General features: G+C 41.0%; 1 protein-coding gene across 1 annotated transcript in view; it reads left to right on the top strand.

Annotated features, from left to right (window-relative positions):
- The window catches only part of LOC134348657 (regulator of G-protein signaling 6-like), a 185,171-nt gene that overhangs the window by 156,400 nt on the left and 10,317 nt on the right, over positions 1-18,454 (top strand). Inside the window, exons 14-15 of the mRNA XM_063052410.1 lie at positions 9,153-9,242; positions 10,703-10,756. Coding sequence (XP_062908480.1) covers positions 9,153-9,242; positions 10,703-10,756 — 144 coding nt within the window. The remainder of the gene's footprint in view (positions 1-9,152; positions 9,243-10,702; positions 10,757-18,454) is intronic.

An 18,454-nucleotide genomic window follows, 5' to 3' on the forward strand; every position in this document is an offset into this window, starting at 1 on the left:
GCCTGTGACTCATTGAACTCTTGGGGTGAACAGTGGTTTCTGATGGACTTTAGATCACGGTCTCTTTGGGGTCTTTGCTATTGCTTGCATGGTGGGTGGTGGAGGAGCCTGTGCTTTTGTTGAGGCAGATGGGAGAGGGAGGAGAGCTGATGCTTTTGCTGAGGCAGACAGGAGAGGGAGGAGAGCTGATGCTTTTGCTGAGGCAGATGGGAGAGGGAGGAGAGCTGATGCTTTTGCTGAGATGGACAGGAGAGGGAAGAGGGCTGATGCTTTTGCTGAGGCAGACGGGTAAGGGAGGAGGGCTGATGCTTTTGCTGAGGCAGACAGGAGAGGGAAGAGGGCTGATGCTTTTGCTGAGATGGACAGGAGAGGGAGGAGGGCTGATGCTTTGCTGAGATGGACAGGAAAGGGAGGAGAGCTGATGCTTTGCTGAGGCAGACAGGAGAGGGAGGAGAGCTGATGCTTTTGCTGAGATGGACAGGAGAGGGAAGAGGGCTGATGCTTTTGCTGAGATGGACAGGAGAGGGAGGAGGGCTGATGCTTTGCTGAGATGGACAGGAAAGGGAGGAGAGCTGATGCTTTGCTGAGGCAGACAGGAGAGGGAGGAGAGCTGATGCTTTTGCTGAGATGGACAGGAGAGGGAAGAGGGCTGATGCTTTGCTGAGGCAGACGGGAGAGGGAAGAGGGCTGATGCTTTTGCTGAGGCAGACGGGTGAGGGAGGAGGGCTGATGCTTTTGCTGAGGCAGGCAGGAGAAGGCGGAGGGCTGATGCTTTGCTGAGATGGACAGGAGAGGGAGGAGAGCTGATGCTTTGCTGAGGCAGACGGGAGAGGGAGGAGGGCTGATGCTTTAGCTTGTTGCTTTGAGGTTGTAACATTTTCCTGTCATTCATTCTTTGCGGGTTTTCTTCTTTTTCACGAATGCGGAGAGTAAGAATTTCAGGTTGTATACTATGTACGTTCTCTGATATCAAATTGAACCAGTGAACCATGATGTATCTGGGCTGAGTTCATTCCTCTTACATTTCCGTGCATTCGAAGTGCTGTATCGAACCACAATACAACCAGCCAAGTTACTTTGAAAGGCATTACTTGCAAAGCCAGCCGGTATTGCCTTTCTGTCATTTCCCTTGAGGAGGCAGTTGTGAGCCACAGCCTTGTCGGATATCCACAGTTTTATGCTTGAAGATGTAGCTTGTGATCACCTGTTTCTGAAGTCAATCTAGTCAGTGCTCCATCTGGTCCTACACCTGGGATACACTCCTGTTTTTATTGGCCTTAAAGAGACTACTGGCAGATGGCATTTCCCTGCTATTTGAGTCACTTGAGCCAAAAGTCCATCTGCTTAAAAACAAACAAAGGCAATCAGAGCTGTAAGGCTTATATGGCTGTGCTACCACACGTTTGGATTACATGCTTTATTTCCACAGTAATCTCCCTTAATCCTTAGTGATAGATTTTGTGCAGTCAAGATGTAGAAATGGCCACTCCCTTGTTTAGTCAGTTATGTGAGGTCCCATTGTTGACTGTGCTGCTAAAAGTACAAGGAGCAAATAGGTCCCTTGTAACCTCTCTCCAAAGAAACAAGTTCAAATTATTATTCTTGCTTACACATAGTTTATATCTCTAACTTAATACTTGCTAAAACTGTATTTTAGCAAGACATTTGCTAATGAAGTCATTCCCGCTGAACACTTCTGCAAAATACACACAAGTTCAAGTTTATCACTGCCATGGGCATACAGACACAGTAAATGCCATGAAAATTAGAAATATATGGTACTAATAGGATACATTACAAGAAAAGGGCAAACACAAATTAACATAAGTTATACGTAACTTCAACATGTTCAAACCAAACAATGACGACGACATAAACACGAGATTCTGCAGATGATGGAAGTCCAGAGACATCCTTACAAAATGCTGGAGGAACTCAGCAGGTCAGGCAGCATCTGTGAAGGAGAAATTGACATTTTGAGCCAAAAGCCTTATTAAAGACTAGAAAGGAAGGGGAAAGAAGCCAGAATAAGAAAGTTGGGGAGAGGCAAGAGTACGGGCTGACAAATGAAGCGAAGTGAAGGGGACGGTGGGTGGGGGGAGAGGGATGAAGTGAGAAGCTGAGAGATGACAGGTGGAAAAGTTTAAGGAATCAAGAAGAAGGAATCTTCTTTAATGACAACAAAAGTGCGAGCTAGAGAGAAAAAAGAGAAAAATATAGTCCATAGTAGTGTCAAGGCTTTTCAAGTCAGTTCAAACACTTGATTGCAGTGGGAAAGAAGCTGTAGTTAATCATTCAGGTGTAGCTCTTCATCCCCCTGTGCCTCCTGGCTGATGGCAGCAATGAAAAGAACACACAGCCTGAAGGGTGGGGGTCACTGATGATAGATGATGCTTTCCTGAGACATTAGGTGTCCTTGATGGTAGTGAGAGCTTTACCCATGATAGCGCTGGCTGAGGCGACCACTTTGTGTAGTCTCTTGTGTTGCTGTGTATTGGAGTTTCCATACCAGACCATGATGCAACCAGTCAGAATGTCTTCCACTGTACATCTGTGGAAGCTTGTTAGAGTATTTGATGATATACCAAATCTCCTCATACTTCTGAATAAAAGTAGAGATGCTAGTGAGCCTTCTTTGTGGCTGTATCTACAGTATGTGCTGAACGTACGATGAGTCTTTCGGAAGTTGACATTCAGGTACTTGAAGTTGCTCAACCTTTTCTACTGTAGACATTTCAGAGAGAGTTGGTGTGGGTTTGCCTGGCTTCCACTTCCTAACATCCACAATCACTTCCTCACTCTTGCTGACATTGGGTGTAAGGTTGTTGCTATGACACCATTTAACCGGCTTGCCTAACTCACTGCTGCATGCTTCCTTGTCACCATCCTCCATTGTGCCAACAACAGTTGCATAATTGAGACACTTGTAGATGGTATTGAACCTACTGTATGCCTAGCCACAAAATTGTAGGAGAGTATATGGAGAGCAGAGCAGAGGTTCAATCACCAAGTCTCCCGTGCACCAGTTTTGATGGGCATTGAGGTGGAGATGAGGTTTTTGATCTGGACTGATTATGATCTCCCAATGAGAAAGTGAAGGATCCAATTGCAGAGGAAGGTATGGATGCCTAAGTCTTGGAGCTTGATGATAGTTTCTGAGGAGATGATGGTGTTCAATGATGAGCTGTAGTCATTGAACAAAGCCCTGATGTACATTTTCCTGTTGTCCAGCCATCCAAAGCAGAGTGGAGAGCTAGCGACGTAGCATCTGCTGCAGACCAGTTGTGGTAATAGACAAATTGAAATGGGTCCACATCCTCACTGAGGCAAGGGTTGACTTAAGCCATAACCAACCACTTGAAGCACTTCATTATGGTAGGTATAAGCACTACTGGCTGGTAGTCATTGAGGCAGGTCACCCGACATTTTTTAGACATCAGTACAATCTGAAGCAGGTGGGAATCTCAGACTGCAGAAGTGAGAGGTTAAGGATGTTACTGAGCACTCCAACCAGTTGGAGTGCAAGGTTTTCGTATCCGTTCAGGTACACCATCAGGGGTACACCTGATGCCATGGAATTACTGTCCTGAGGATGCCTTGATGTCAGTCTCTGAGACTGAGATCACAGCATCATCCGTTGCTGTGTGGACTAATGCAGGCACGTCACAGTTCTCCCTCTCAAAGCATGAATTAAAAGCATTAAGTTCGTCAGAGAGTGATGTGTCATTAACGCTTATGCAATTCAATTCTGCAAAGATAATTGGTAAGCACTCGCAATCCAGTGATCATGGTGTGGCTAATTAAAAGTTAATCATTTTAACCGGCTGCCAGAAATCTGAAATAAAAATGGAAAATGTTAGAACACTCAGTTGATCATCTGATATCCTTAAGGTGGAACGAACTTTAATTTACACAGCAACTCAGGGTTTCCTTTATGTTGGAGCTGGCCTCACAATGTAAATATGCCCAAAGGTGGCAGCTCTCTTGTTTCACCCGCAAAAGGCTGCCTGGATGAATGTTAACAAGCTTAATGAATTAAGATGGACATCGCACATAAGATGAGCTTGATAACCCCTGCTTCCCATACCTGCCTGAAGTTGGTAACTAGCTAAAGTGTGCACTATCTACTGAACTCAATCCAGTCAAGAATATCATAATGGACATAAAGTATGTATGTACTTAAGTTAATATTTTTAATTTTCAAATTTCAAACTCTTATGCAGCAGTCAGACTACCAAAGATAAAACACAAAGGCTATAGCTCGTGGCAAATGTTCTTTTTACTTTCTGCAGAGAACTATAAATAGCAATTTGATATAGCTCTGTTAAAAGCTGGTACAATGTAAATCAGCTGCCCTTCCATTGACAAGAGCCTTTTATTACCGAGTTTATAGTCAGGACACCTGTTCAGTTTCAATTTTGGGAGTGAAGTTTCCATTTGGATTTAATTAGCAAACTGGGTGCAAATTGTGCTTTAAGTTCATGGCCTTTCCAAAGTGTTGGTTCAAGTTTCCACTCAATTGTACAGCCTGAGATAGGGAAAACCTGCAGAAGATCAAGAGTTTTTCCATGAACCAACGTATTTTAATTAATTATTCATTGTTATCACTGAGCCCACATTACTAATACAGTGAAATATATTTGTAAGATATTTTTTCACGAAAGTATATTTAACAACAATTACCACATTTAAGAGGCATTTGGACAGGTACTTCGATAGGCAAAGCATTGAGGGATATATTACAAATGGGATTAGTGTAGAGAGGCAAAATATCTGCTTGGATGTAATGGGCCAGATGATGCATTTCGAAGCTGTATGACTCTATAATGCCTTGTTCTTCACCTGTATGTTACCATATTTTAAGTGTAACTCTCACTTCAGCTAGCAGCTTAATTTAGGGAGTGATAGCCCCCAGCCAGGCCAAACTTAAGAAATCTCATTTGGGTGGATGCTGCATGATGTGTCCCCTGTTACAAATCAGTACCCTGAAATAACAAACAGTACACAATACGCGATTAAACGATTAAGCTTTATAATTCTGACTTTGACTATATGGTTAGTAAAGAAAACAAAAAAAAAGATAAGGGGCCCAATCTTATTAAACATTCTGTTGCGTAATGTTGGATCTCACTGACAAGCCGGTCGTCCACTATCAACCTCCTCCGATCATCGCTGCACTTTGGACCCTCGCTCCAAGTCCACCCCGTCCAGCGGTCTACCAACTCTCTCCATTCTTGTCTTCTCTCCTCATCTTTCTGCGGCAAAAGACCGTGAAAAGTCTCCTTCCAGATCCACAAGACAGAACAACAATCTCCTGATTGGCTAACATGCATAACCATAGTCCTGTTATCTCCAGCCATAACCCAAACATTGCTGCTTCAGAGAAACAATTACCTCAGCAGTGAACATTACAGAGAAGCCATTACATTAGCAGTGAATCCTTACAGCATGTTACATTAGTTATCAAGGTAGATCAACAGGAAATCAACACAATACTTTGAGAATTTACTATGTGCAAATTAATGTTGTGACTGATTGAAGTCACTGGAGAGACACTGAAGCTGGTGATATAGAAATCTATTCAGCACAAGCAGGTATTCTTGTGGAAACACTCTCAGTAGAGGCTCACAAACTTAAAAGTACATCACATTTTATACCTTTGAGATCAATGGTAACTGTAGGTGATTCAGTACAGTTTCAGTAGTTACAATGACATTGTTCACTTTGCCTTGACTCTACTTTGCCTTGACAATGACATTGTTCACTTTGCCTTGAAATGCCAGTGGGAAGTGGGAGACACTTCTGAATGATCAAATAGATTTGTTGGGACAATCTAATTGCTAGCTTCCTGAACTTATTTATATTAACAATGGTGTAAGTTCCTTAAACCCATAGTTTGATATTGTGAAGGAGGATTTTGTTTTTATAAATAAAATTTTTGTCATAATTAAAAGTTTTAAATGTACCAAATGTAGCCTATAGACCAAAAATAAACAAACACAATGATAAGCACAAAGATAAAAATGTGTTAGAAATGAAATATGTTAGTCCTGAAGAAGGGTCTTGGCCCGAAACATCGACTGTTTATTCATTTCCGTAGGTGCCGCCTGACCTGCTGAGTTCCTCCAGCATTTTCTGTCTGTTGCTTAGAAATGAAACTGCTGTATTTAGTTTTATATTGGAGGTAAATTTTAACATAAGCCATCTCCTGAAAATCTTGATCAACTCTCTGCCCTGACATATGCTCCCTAATTGGCACTAAGTCTTAAGGCGTCAGAAATGGGCAACTTCTTTGGATAGTTGGTTCATTTATTTCACACTGGGATCATGGCCAGTTTTCATCAATGGGAATCATATATTCTATTTTTATTTTTATTTTTGAACTCCCACTGGTTTCCTTGGCTGTGTAAGTCTAGGGAATACACACTCAGGTCCTGCCAAACCCCTGATTGAGACAGCTCACGTTCCAAAATACCCGCTACCTCTAACCATAATCCAACACTGCTTCTACAGAAAGACCATTATGTTAGCAGTGAAGCCTTTCCCAGGGTGTTACATTTTTATTTAGTGTTACAGCACGGGGTTCCTGCAGTTACATTATAAACCAGCATTAAAATTTAAAAATCCTGATCTGTGCTTCATATTACTTGTCAATCATTTAGACTTCTCAGTCCACTCGTCGGTGGCAACAAGCTCGAATCCGGTAATATAATTAATGTAAGATGGAATCTCCTTTGTACAATAGTGGGATGATTTACTTCAAAGTCACCAGGTCAGGCAAGATCTATAATAAGTAGTTAATCTGTCCAAACAATTTCCACGAAGTGGCTGAGATTAAAGACATTAGTGAATGCAGAACATATTCTTTCATCATATTTTCTCATCCTTCCATCGTGCTGAATAGTTCAGTCAGGTGTGGAGATGTCTGACAAAAAGCTTTGTTTTCCCAGTTTCAGGAGGAGAAAGCATAGGCTAGTTGGATCGTGCATTTAATTAGTAATTAGTATTGTCACAGTGAAAAACTTTGTTGTGCATGCTATCCAAGCAGATCATTCCAAACACAAGTACATCAAGGTAGAACTAAAGGACAAGCAACAACAGAATGCAGAATATAGTGTTACATCTACAGAGAAGGTAGTGCAGGGAGACAAATAAGGGGCATAGGCATGACAAGGTAGACTGAGAGATCGAGAGTTCATCTCTATTCTACAAGCGGTCCATTTAAGAGTGAGATAGAAGATGTCCTTGAGCCTGGTGGTAAGTATTTTCAAGCTTCAAAAGGACAACGGTTATACTAGTGCCCATGAAGAGTAGTGTGAGCTGCATTAACGACTTTCATCCAGTAGCACTCAGATCTACAGTGATGAATTGTTTTGAGAGGTTGGTCATGGCTAGAATCAACTCTTGCCTCAGCAAGGACCTGGACCCACCGCAATTTGCCTATCAGCACAATAGATCTATGGCAGATGCAATCTCAATGACTCTTCACTCGGCCTTAGATCATCTGGACAACACAAACACCTTTATCAGGATGCTGCTCATTGACTATAGCTCAGCGTTTAACGTCATCATTCCCACAGCCCTGATCGATAAGCTAGGAAGGATGGAGCCAAGAGCTGGACAGTTGATTGGCAAAAGGGATATGAGAGGATCATGGGACAGAAGGATGGCCTGATGGCATGAACATTGACTTCTCAAACACCTCCAACCTGATGGCATGAACATTGACTTCTCAAACTTCCACTAATGCCCCACCTCCCCCTCGTACCCCATCCGTTATTTATTTATATACACACATTCTTTTTCTCTCTCTCCTTTTTCTCCCTCTGTCCCTCTGACTATACCCCTTGCCCATCCTCTGGGTTCCCCGCCCCTTGTCTTTCTCACTAGGCCTCCTGTCCCATGATCCTCTCATATCCCTTTTGCCAATCAACTGTCCAGATCTTGGCTCCATCCCTCCCCCTCCTGTCTTCTCCTATCATTTTGGATCTCCCCCTCCCCTTCCCACTTTCAAATCTCTTACTAGCTCTTCTTTCAGTTAGTCCTGACGAAGGGTCTTGGCCCGAAACATTGACTGTACCTCTTCCTAGAGATGCTGCCTGGCCTACTGTGTTCACCAGCAACTTTTATGTGTGTTGCTTGAAATTCCAGCATCTGCAGATTTCCTCGTGTTCGCATTTAACAATACATGTTTAAATTTAGACAAATAGTTCTTAACACACAGAGTATTTCTGATATACGAAAGATTTCCAAATTACAAATGATTTATAAACTACAAAGGATTTCCAAGCACAGGTATGAAACTTACAAGCTAACAGAACATACCAATGAGTTGCAGGTAATCACAATGATGTAAATAACTTAGCTGTAGTTCTCTGGTTTGATGTAGGCCAACTAACATAACTCCATTGTCTTGCGTTTGACTAATGCAAAACAAGAAGTCTCATGGTCACTCTCCTTTGCAAACCATATCTCTTGGGCAGCCAGCCCCTTCTGTGGGCCAGCAGCCTGTGCTGTGTAAACAATGCTGTCGGCAAAGCTGTGCTTTTAATTTCAAACTGATTGCTGGTTGCAACTTACATTAAGAACAGAAGACTGATTCTTGTTTGCAACAAGAAGCTGAACAAGGAATACCCGTTAGAAGTTTAACTTCGTCACAAGCAACTCCGATCCTTCAGAAAGGCTATGCTGCTGTGCTCGAAAGCTGAGGTCAGCAATAAGCCTCTCAGGCTCTGGAAAGTGAATATCCATCACAGAGGTGTAGGTGGTTAATTTGGGGGGAACTAGTTTGCATGATGGAGTGAGCTGCATCCTCAACTCTCTGCAATTTCTTGCAGTCTTGGGCAGAGCAATGGCCATACCAAGCTGCAATGCATCTGGATGTGGTGTTCTCTATGGTGCATCTAGTTGGGGAGATGCCAAAATTCCATAGCCTCTAAGTAAATAAAGGTACAAATGCTAAGCACTGCAATTTGTAAGAAAGCATAACAGTCCTGTGGTTAGAAGGTTTGCCATTAGGAATGAACTAACCTTCAACATACCATGTTCATCACAAGTTCTTATGTTGATATATTGGTTTCTTTTTCATAAATGGTTACATGTTTGTGGTGATAAATTGAAAGCAAACAGCCAGAAATCATCTTGTCTTTCAGGAACACATCTATAAGCTGATGAAAAGTGACAGTTATGCTCGTTTTCTGCGTTCCAATGCCTATCAGGAACTCTTACAGGCAAAAAGGAAGGTACTGTCCAAGAAAGCTGTGTCTTCTTACATTGGGAAGTGATCATTCTATTCATCATCTGTTAAGCATTTATGTCCGTGCGGGTTGTTCCGAGTTTTAGGCAAAATATTCTGCTTCCATTTATTAGTAAAGACAAGTGGCAGCAGAATCCGACCACTGCTCACACAATATTGGCTGATGTCAACTTGCACACTCTTTGGATTGCTGTAGGTTAATCTTAGTGTCCCTGGGAAGCAAGGGAGTGGTCAGTCCAAGGATAACCAGAGAGATTTGTGAGAAAATGTGAACCAATGAAGGTGTCCCATCTGCCTGTCCTGGAAAAGCAACAAACTTTGAGTCTGTGGAACAGTGTACAGGTGGGATGCATTTCAAGTTGGCTTACAAATGAAGACACTAGGAATTATTAAGATGCTCTTTTCATAAATTGTTCTCTCTCAAATCTGCGCCAATTTTTCCTCCCTTTGTATGGGTAGCTGTTTTCAGGAGTGTCAGATGCCTAGCCCAGCTGATTAGTATCCTGTGAGCTTCATAGTCAGTAATGGATTATTCAAAGGCAGAGATGCCCATACGTAGACAAGTAATGGGACAGCAATCAGGAGCAGAGACCTGGCTGATTTGACAATTCTCAACTCACAAAATCTTTTTTTAGTCGTGGTAGTTTCTGGGAACAACAGTCTCTTTCTCAAGTCTTTGATAGATCCTTTCTGTATTGCATGGGGAATCAGCTAAAATGACATATAACAATGAGCAAAGCACAAACTGCTGGAAGAACTCAATGGATCAGGCAGCATCAGTGGAGATGAGGGTATGGTCAATTTTTCAGGTCGAGGCCCTAAATCAAGACGCTGATGTGGATTCGGACATTGGCATTCTCTTGTGTATCTATATAGCAAGAAGCACCTAGTTGTCAGCAGCTTTTAAGTCAGCACACCACTCCCTTTCAACACAGGAACTAGAGTATACTCTGGGTGCCACGGTAGCAAAGTGGTTAGCATGACCCGATTACAGCTCAGGGAATCGGAGTTCAGAGTTCAGTTCTGGCACCATCAGTCAGGAGTATCTGTACGTCCTTCCTGTTGAATGCATGGGGTTTTCCCGGGTGATCTGGTTTCCTCCCACAGTCCAAAGACTTACTGTGTCATTGTAAATTTTCCCGTGATTAGGTTAGGGTTAAATCGTGGTTGCTGGGGCACCGTAGCTCAAAGGGCCAGAAGGGTTACTCTGTGCTGTGTCATTAAATAAATAAAATATAGCAGAATTGTTGTCAGAGCAGTAGAGCTTTGCTCAATGTAAGCCATCCACTTCAGTGTATTTTTATCTCCATTCCACTGTTAAGCTGCCTGTTTAACAATAAGTTAATTTTCCCTCCCTCACTTTAACTCCCACTTGCTGCTAATAAATATGGAGTTTATGTTGTCATTCTCTCAGCTTTATTTTCTGATTGCTTCCTTCTGCTCTAGCCTGAGAATGAACAGGGCCGCAGAACCTCGCTGGAAAAGTTCACTCGCAGTGTGGTGAGTTTCACAACCCTCTTGACATAAAGCTCGAGTTTGTAAAACCACATTCATCCTCTGGGACAGGAAAACTTAACGAAGGACAACTGCGAAGTACTTCTTTTGATTATACAGTTTTTTAATGGCCTTAGACTAACTGCTTTACACATAAAGAAAAAATACTGTAAATGCTAGAATTATGAAATTATACTGAAAATGCTGAATATGCTAAGCACTTCAGGCAGCATCTGTGGAGATAAAAACAGTTAGCAACCTTTCGTCAGAATCTTTTGATGAAGTGCTAATTAGATCATAACTTGTGTCCTGCATGAATTTCCAGACACTAAATTTTCCAGAGGATTTGATTGCAATGGAGAGAGTGCAAAAGAGATTTATGAGGATGTTGCGTGAACTGGAACCTGTTAGTTAAAATAGAAATAGAAACTGTTGGGAACGCACAGCTGGTCAGGCAGCATTAATAGAAAAAGAAACTAAGTTAGTATTTCATGTTGTCGTGGCCAATGCAGAGATTCGGTTGAGAGAGGGACAGGAATGGATGCTTAGTGTCCCAAGGTTTAGATGTTTTAGAGAGGAATATAAAAGATTCAGGGTACTTGCATGACTAATCAGAGCCAGTATCACAACTGGACTCAGAAGGGATATGATGCAGGGATATGATTCACTGAGTCTATATGGGTAGAATTCAAAAATAGGAAGAGTGCAATCACTCTGATTAGATTGTACTGCAGACCCCGAATAGACACCAGGATATTCAGGTATAGATATGCAGGTAGATTAAGGAAGACTGTAAAAGCAATAGGGTTGTTGTTATGGGGAACTTTAACTTCTCTAATATAAATTGGGACCCTCAGTGCAAGATGCTTAGATGGGGCAGAATTTATTAGGTGATTCCAGGAGGGTTCCTTTTATTCAATATGTAGGTAGACCATCAAGAGGAGGGGCTTTTTTGGGCCAGGTGTTGCATAATGAGCCTAGCCAGGTGACCAACCTTTCAGTGAGTGAACAGTTAGGGAACAGTCACCACAACTCCTTAAGTTTTAAGACAGATATAGATAAAGTTAAGTATGGATCTTGCGGGGGAGTTTTAAATTGGTGCAGGACAAATTACAAGAGCATTAGGCAGGAACTAGGGAGAGTTAATTAGGAACAGCTGTTTTTGGGCAAGTCTACTTCTGACATGTGGAGGGTGTTTAAAGACCATCTGCACAGAGTACAGGACAGGTATGTTCCAGTCAGAAGGAAGGACAAGGGTGGTAAGGTACGAGAACCTTGGTTGTCGAGGGAAGTGATGAACATTGTTAAGAAGAAAAAAGAAAAGTATGTAAAACTTAGGTATTCAAAATCAAACAGAGCCCTTGAGGATTACAAAGAAGCCAGAAAAGAACTCAGGAAGGGAATTAGGAAAGCCAGGAGCAGTCATGAAATATCCTTGACAAGTAGGATTAAAGAGAATCCCAAGACATTCTATACATTCTGTACATCAAGAGAAAGAGAATAACTATAGAGAGTGTAGGACCATTCAAGGATAAAGGAGGGGAACATTTGCTTGGATGCAAGGGATATGGGTGAGGTCCTTAATAAATACTTTACATCAGTATTTACTAAGGAGAAGGACATGGCGGAGAGGGAGATCAGAGCCGAGCAAGTAGTTTTGGATCATTAAGTTGGTAAGTCCCCAGGACCTGATGATATGTACCCCAAGTTATTGAAAGAGGCAAAGTAAAGGATTGCTGGGGTCTTGACTAATACCTTCATGTCCTCTCCAGCCATAGGCAAGGTCCTGGAAGACTGACAAATAGCTAATGTTGTTCTGTTACTCAAGAAGAGAACCAGGGATAATCCTGGAAGCTATAGACTGGTGAGTTTTATGCCAGGTGTAGGGAAGTTACTGGAGGTAATTCTTAAGGATGAGATTCATGAGCATTTTGGAAAACCATGGTCTAGTTAGGGAGAACCAGCATGGTTTTGTGTGGGCAGGTCATGTTTTACTAACTCGATTCAGTTTTTTGACGAAGTGACAAAGATGATTGATGAAAAGAGAGCTGTGAATGTTGTCTACATGGATTTTAGTAAGGCGTTTGACAAGGTCCCTTATGGGAGGCTGATCTAGAAGAGTAAGATCCTTGGGATCCACGGTGATTTGGCTGTTTGTATTCAGAAATGGCTTGCCCACAGAAGACAGATGGTAGTGGTTGAAGAGATTTACTTTAGCTGGAGGTCTGTGGTCACTGGTGTTCCACGTTGATCTGTACTAGGACCTCTGCTGTTTGTGAGGTATATAAATGACCTGGATGAAAATATAGATGAGTGGGTCGGTAAGTTTGCTGATGATTGGTGTTGTGGATTGCACAGAAGACTGGCAAAGAATACAGCGGGATTATATAGTAGATCACATGCAGATATGGGCAGTGAACTCACAGATGGAGTTTAACCCAGCCAAATGTAAAGACACAGTACACAGTTAAGAACAAGACCCTTAACAGAGAGGTCATGGGGTCTACGTTCATGGCTCCCTGCAAGTGACTACACAGGTTGATAGGGTGGTTAAGAAAGCACATGGCATACTTGTCTTTATTAGTGGAGGCATTGAGTTCAAAAGTCAGCAAGTTATATTGCAGCTTAATAAGACTGTAGTTAGGCCATATCTGGAGTATTGCAATCAATCCTGGTCACCTCTTTATAGGAAAGATGTTGAGGCTTTGGAGAGTGTGCAGAAGAGGATTACCAGGATGCTGCCTGGATTAGAGGGCATATTCTACAACGAGAGACTGAACAAACTTGGGTTGTTTTCTCTGGAGCGTCGAAGGCTAACGGAAGATCTGATAAAGGTTAATAAAATTATGAGAGGTATACTATAGATAGATTGTTCAGGCAATATATTTTCCCCAGGTGGTAATGTCTAATACCAGAGAGAATGCTTTTAAGATGGGAGGGGATAAGTCCAAAGATGTGAGGTGAAAATTTTTTACACAGAAAATGGTGGGTGCCTGGAACGCACTGCCTGGAGTGGTGGTAAAGGCAGACATACGGAGACAAATCTCAAGGTTGTATACAGTATACATGACATACTTTGATAATAAATGTACTTTGAACTTTGAGATAAGTGCATGAAGGTAAGCAATATGGAAGGACATGGACATTGTGTAGGCAGAAGAGATTAGTTGGTCATTTGATTACTAATTTAGTTGGTTGAGCACAGCAACTATAGGTTGGTTGTGCGGTACTGTTCTATGATGAAAACCTTGATCACAACTGTGAAAGGAAGAAGACAGTTAAGTGGCACAAAAGGTAGGAAGAGATGGAAAGAACAAAGGAAATATTTCTGTTGCAGGAGGCCAGGGTTACTTTGGAGATATAGATCGGTAGTTGTCTGGTCAATTAGTTAAAATTCCAGCCAATATCAATTATAAGCATTGATTCCCTTTGCTACTTTAGCAAAATGAGCATCTACTCCCTGCATTGTAAGGACTTTATTTCTTTTGTCCACCTGCACATCGTCAATTTTGAGGATGTTTCCTTCCCTTCAAGGACATCAGATATTTCTCCCTTTTTCCCTCCAGCACACTTCACTCAGATCACATTTCCCGCACTCCTGCACTCAACCCTTCATTCCTTCCATGAACCGTGATGGTCTTCAGTTTGCCTTCAGCCAGTCTCCCCCATTCATTCTTTTCCCATTTATGCCACATCCAAGACAACACCACCTTCAAACTTAGTTTCCACTGCCGTAGCATTCTTAACGAAATCATCCCTTCTGCAACATCAGCTTCAATCCACAATCATATCAACCACTCTCATTCTCTCCCCCCACCACGCCATCTTCTGTGCACCCAGAAGATATGGAGCCCTTGCTCTTTCCACTTCGGACAACTCAGACACTTTTTCCAAGAGTTTTAGTTGTTTAGTGTACATATCCACTACTCGGGATGTGCTGTTCCTTACACTGGGCAGACCAATTCCAGGAGGGTTGTTTCTATGAAGAAGATCTAGCTTCAAGGATGGCCCCAAGATTTGGTTTGCTTCGTGTGGTGCTGCTCTGCTCTGTCCCTTTAGCGTAGAGTCACAGAGTAATACATGTTTTCCCTTATTCAAACATTGTCTGATAGTGGTGGGCATGGGCAATAGCTCAGGCAAAGGAACAAAGCAGATTTAGTGCCTCTACTTTACTGAGCTACTGTGTGTGTGTGTGTGTGTGTGTGTGTGTGTGTGTGTGTGTGTGTGTGTGTGTGTGTTTTTAATGAGTAACTTAAGTTTTCAAATTGCCATTTTAATTCTCCCACCTAATGTTGTTCAGAACTTTACATTGTTAGTCTCCAAAACTCAGTGCAGACTGAAAGGATAACACTTAATTTCTTCATTAGGCATCTTACATCCTTTCAGACTGAGTACTGAATTCAACACTTCTAGATCTAACAATTCCTCCCATTTTAACTAGCAACAGCTTTTCTAATAATACTGTTATTTCCACTCATATTGCTCCCATTACTGTCCAGTCTTACTCTGCAGCATCACTACATGTATCATATAACCCTCATCTCCTTCACCCTACCTTTGTTTCTGTAATTCGCCCACAAACCCCAATTCTCCTGTTCACATACCTACTGAAAATGTGTTACATGAAATTATAATATTGTACAGCATAAATATGGGCCCTTTCATCCCAGCTTCTCCACACTGACAGTGGTTGGATCAATACCAATCTAATGTAGTGCCAGCTCAACTGTGGCACAGTGGTTAGCATAATGATATTATATCGTCAGTGACTCAGCTTCAATTTCACTGCAATCTATAAGGAGTTTGTACATTCTCTTCTTCAATCTTTTATTAATTTCATAAAAATAAACATAACATGGTAGTAGTACGAAGTTATTGGGAATACATTGTTATAATTAACATAAGTGATTATAAAGCCAGATAACACTTAAATGATAAAACTCCCAATCATATAGGATACAAATGAATAATATAAAACAAAGAAAAATATCTAAAAAAATCATGAAAAAGGAAAAAAATAATAACCCCCCCAAAAAAAACTAAACTCTTTGTTTCTCTTTGTTTTGTAACATCGTAAACAAAGAGAAAAAAGAAAACCTTAGTGTCGACGACTCTGTTCCTCTCAACCAACATTACGAAGAAGTAAAATAAGTTTGGAAATGGTCAAATTACATCATATGAAAATGTTGAATAAATGGCCTCCAAGTCTTTCCCAATCAAAACTGATTGGGAAAGAGAACTCAAGATTACTGTACCGATAAAAAATGGGAAAAAAAATTCTTCAATTAGTTAACTCATCCTCCATATGTGCTAAATATGCATTGATAAGTTTAAAGTAGTGCATAGGGCTCATATGTCCAAAGATAAATTATCTCGTTATTACTCTTATATAAATCCTATATGTGATAGATGTCACTACAAGATAGCTTCTTTAACTCACATGTTTTGGTCATGTCCTTTGTTGAAAAAATATTGGAAAGATATTTTTGATATTATTTCAACCGTTTTGAATATAGACTTACAACCTCACCCAATTACTGCTACTTTTGGGTTACCAATGATAGAATCAAATCATTTAACCTCTTCAGTTCGTCGGATGATTGCATTTCTTACTTTAATGGCTAGAAGATCCATTTTGCTGAATTGGAAAGGGATTAATCCTCCTGCTACATTTCATTGGTTTTCTCAAACTATGCTGTGTTTAAATTTGGAGAAAATTAGAAGTGTTGTTTATGAGTTTGTACATTCTCATGGCTACTCCAGTTTCCTCCCACGTTCCAAAAATGTTCCTGTTAGTAAGGTAATTGGGTGTAATGGGACAATACGGGCTCGTTACGATGGAAGGGCCTGTTACTGTTACTGTGCAGTATATCTAAATAAAGAAAATATAATTTATCCACACTCGTAATGCTACTGTGACAGTGTAATTTCCTTTGGGATCAATAAAGTATATATCTATCTATATCCCTCTACACCTTTCCTATCCAAGTACTAGTCCAAATGCATTTTAAACTTTTGATTTGTATCTGCCTCCACCACAGCTTTGGCAGCTCATTCACAATATTCATTACCTTCCATGTGAAAACCTATTCCTCAAATCTCCTTTAAACTTCTTCCCTCTCACTTTAAACCCATGCCCTCCAGTTCTAAACTCATCTGACCTGGAGAAAAAGATTGATGCTAAGATTCATATCGACAGCATGGCCATATAAGTGACAATAGGGTTATCCCTCAGCTTAAAGACATAGAGTAATGCAGAATGCAAACAGGCCCTCCAGACCAATTTGGCCATGCTGACCATAGAGGCTACAAATTAGCCCCATTTTCCCGTGTTGCCTCCTATGGTCCAATGAAAGGAAACCCAACCTGAAGTCTACTTAATCTCTCCTATTAGGACAATATTTTCCCTGAATGAGTCAAATAAATTAAGATAAACTATTTTTCAGACTGAGCAGATAAAAGCAATCATGAATTTTATTTTAAAACTGCTGATTTCTACACGTCGTCTGTCAGTAAAACATTTACTTGTCACTGTGTGAGCAGTTACATTCACACAAGCTTCAGTTCGAATGTTTCAGTGCTTTAAGTCTTAGCTTCTCAGCCTTGCCTCCTTAATGCCTCCATTCCTTCCTTTTGCCTCCCAATTTCTGGCAATGAAATTCCACCTAGCGCGCTCTGGAATTGACTTTAGATTAAAGGAAACATTATCAGTGATTTTCCTTGGAATAAATGAAAGAAAAGATAATATTTTATTCATGATGCATGTTGAATTCAAATTCCTATTCTAGTGACAGATTGTTGGGATGACGACCACATTGTCATTGCTATATCTGCCATATGGCTGATGGGGTGACTAGTGGTGACTGGAAGGCAGGAGAATAGGGTTGAAAGAGAAAAGGGATCGGCCATGATAAAATGGCAGAGAATATGCAACTCTGCTCCTTTCTCTTATGGTCTTGTGGAATCTGATGTATTAGCTGCTAAATCACCATTTATAGTCAAAGCTGGGATTGAGTATATGAAAACTCTTCAATTGTTATGTTCAAGGATGGCAAACCTATGGCATGCCAGCTGGAGATGGAACACTGAAAAATTTTGTTGGCATGTGGCAAGTAGTGCTGACCCACAATTCTTTAAACGCCACCCATAGTAAAAAGATACATAATGTTTATCTTTACTGCCAAATGAAACAACAAATGAACTTTCAGAATTAGAGGACAGTGAGATGTTTTCACAGGAGTCTATAATTATTGTTGCTAATTTCTTAATCAATAATAACCTCTGCTCAAAATTACCATGGTACATGAGAGCATGTTTTAGAAAATTTATGCCAATTTGGGCACACTCGCACAAAATCTGTCACCACCCTTGCATATGATTAAATACTAAACCATATACAGTATATATGTAGAAATCATGTTTATAGGAATGGATGCCTATTTATAGTTATAAGTGTACTGACGGATTGAATGTATGCTGCAGCAGATTTTTAAGAGAACCAACAGCATATCAAATATACTCCATATTATTTAATTACAGAGTTCATTGATGTGCATGTCATATTGATCATGCACCTCATATAAATAAGGATAATGCAGCACTGGAAAAACTTCAGCAAAGTTTGGGCTGTGATTTTCTGAGCCACTTTCCTACACCGGGACCATATCCCTCCACACCCGTCCCATCCATATACCTATCCAAATT

Source organism: Mobula hypostoma, chromosome 1 (assembly GCF_963921235.1).
Source record: "Mobula hypostoma chromosome 1, sMobHyp1.1, whole genome shotgun sequence".
NCBI classification, from domain to species: Eukaryota; Metazoa; Chordata; class Chondrichthyes; order Myliobatiformes; family Myliobatidae; genus Mobula; species Mobula hypostoma.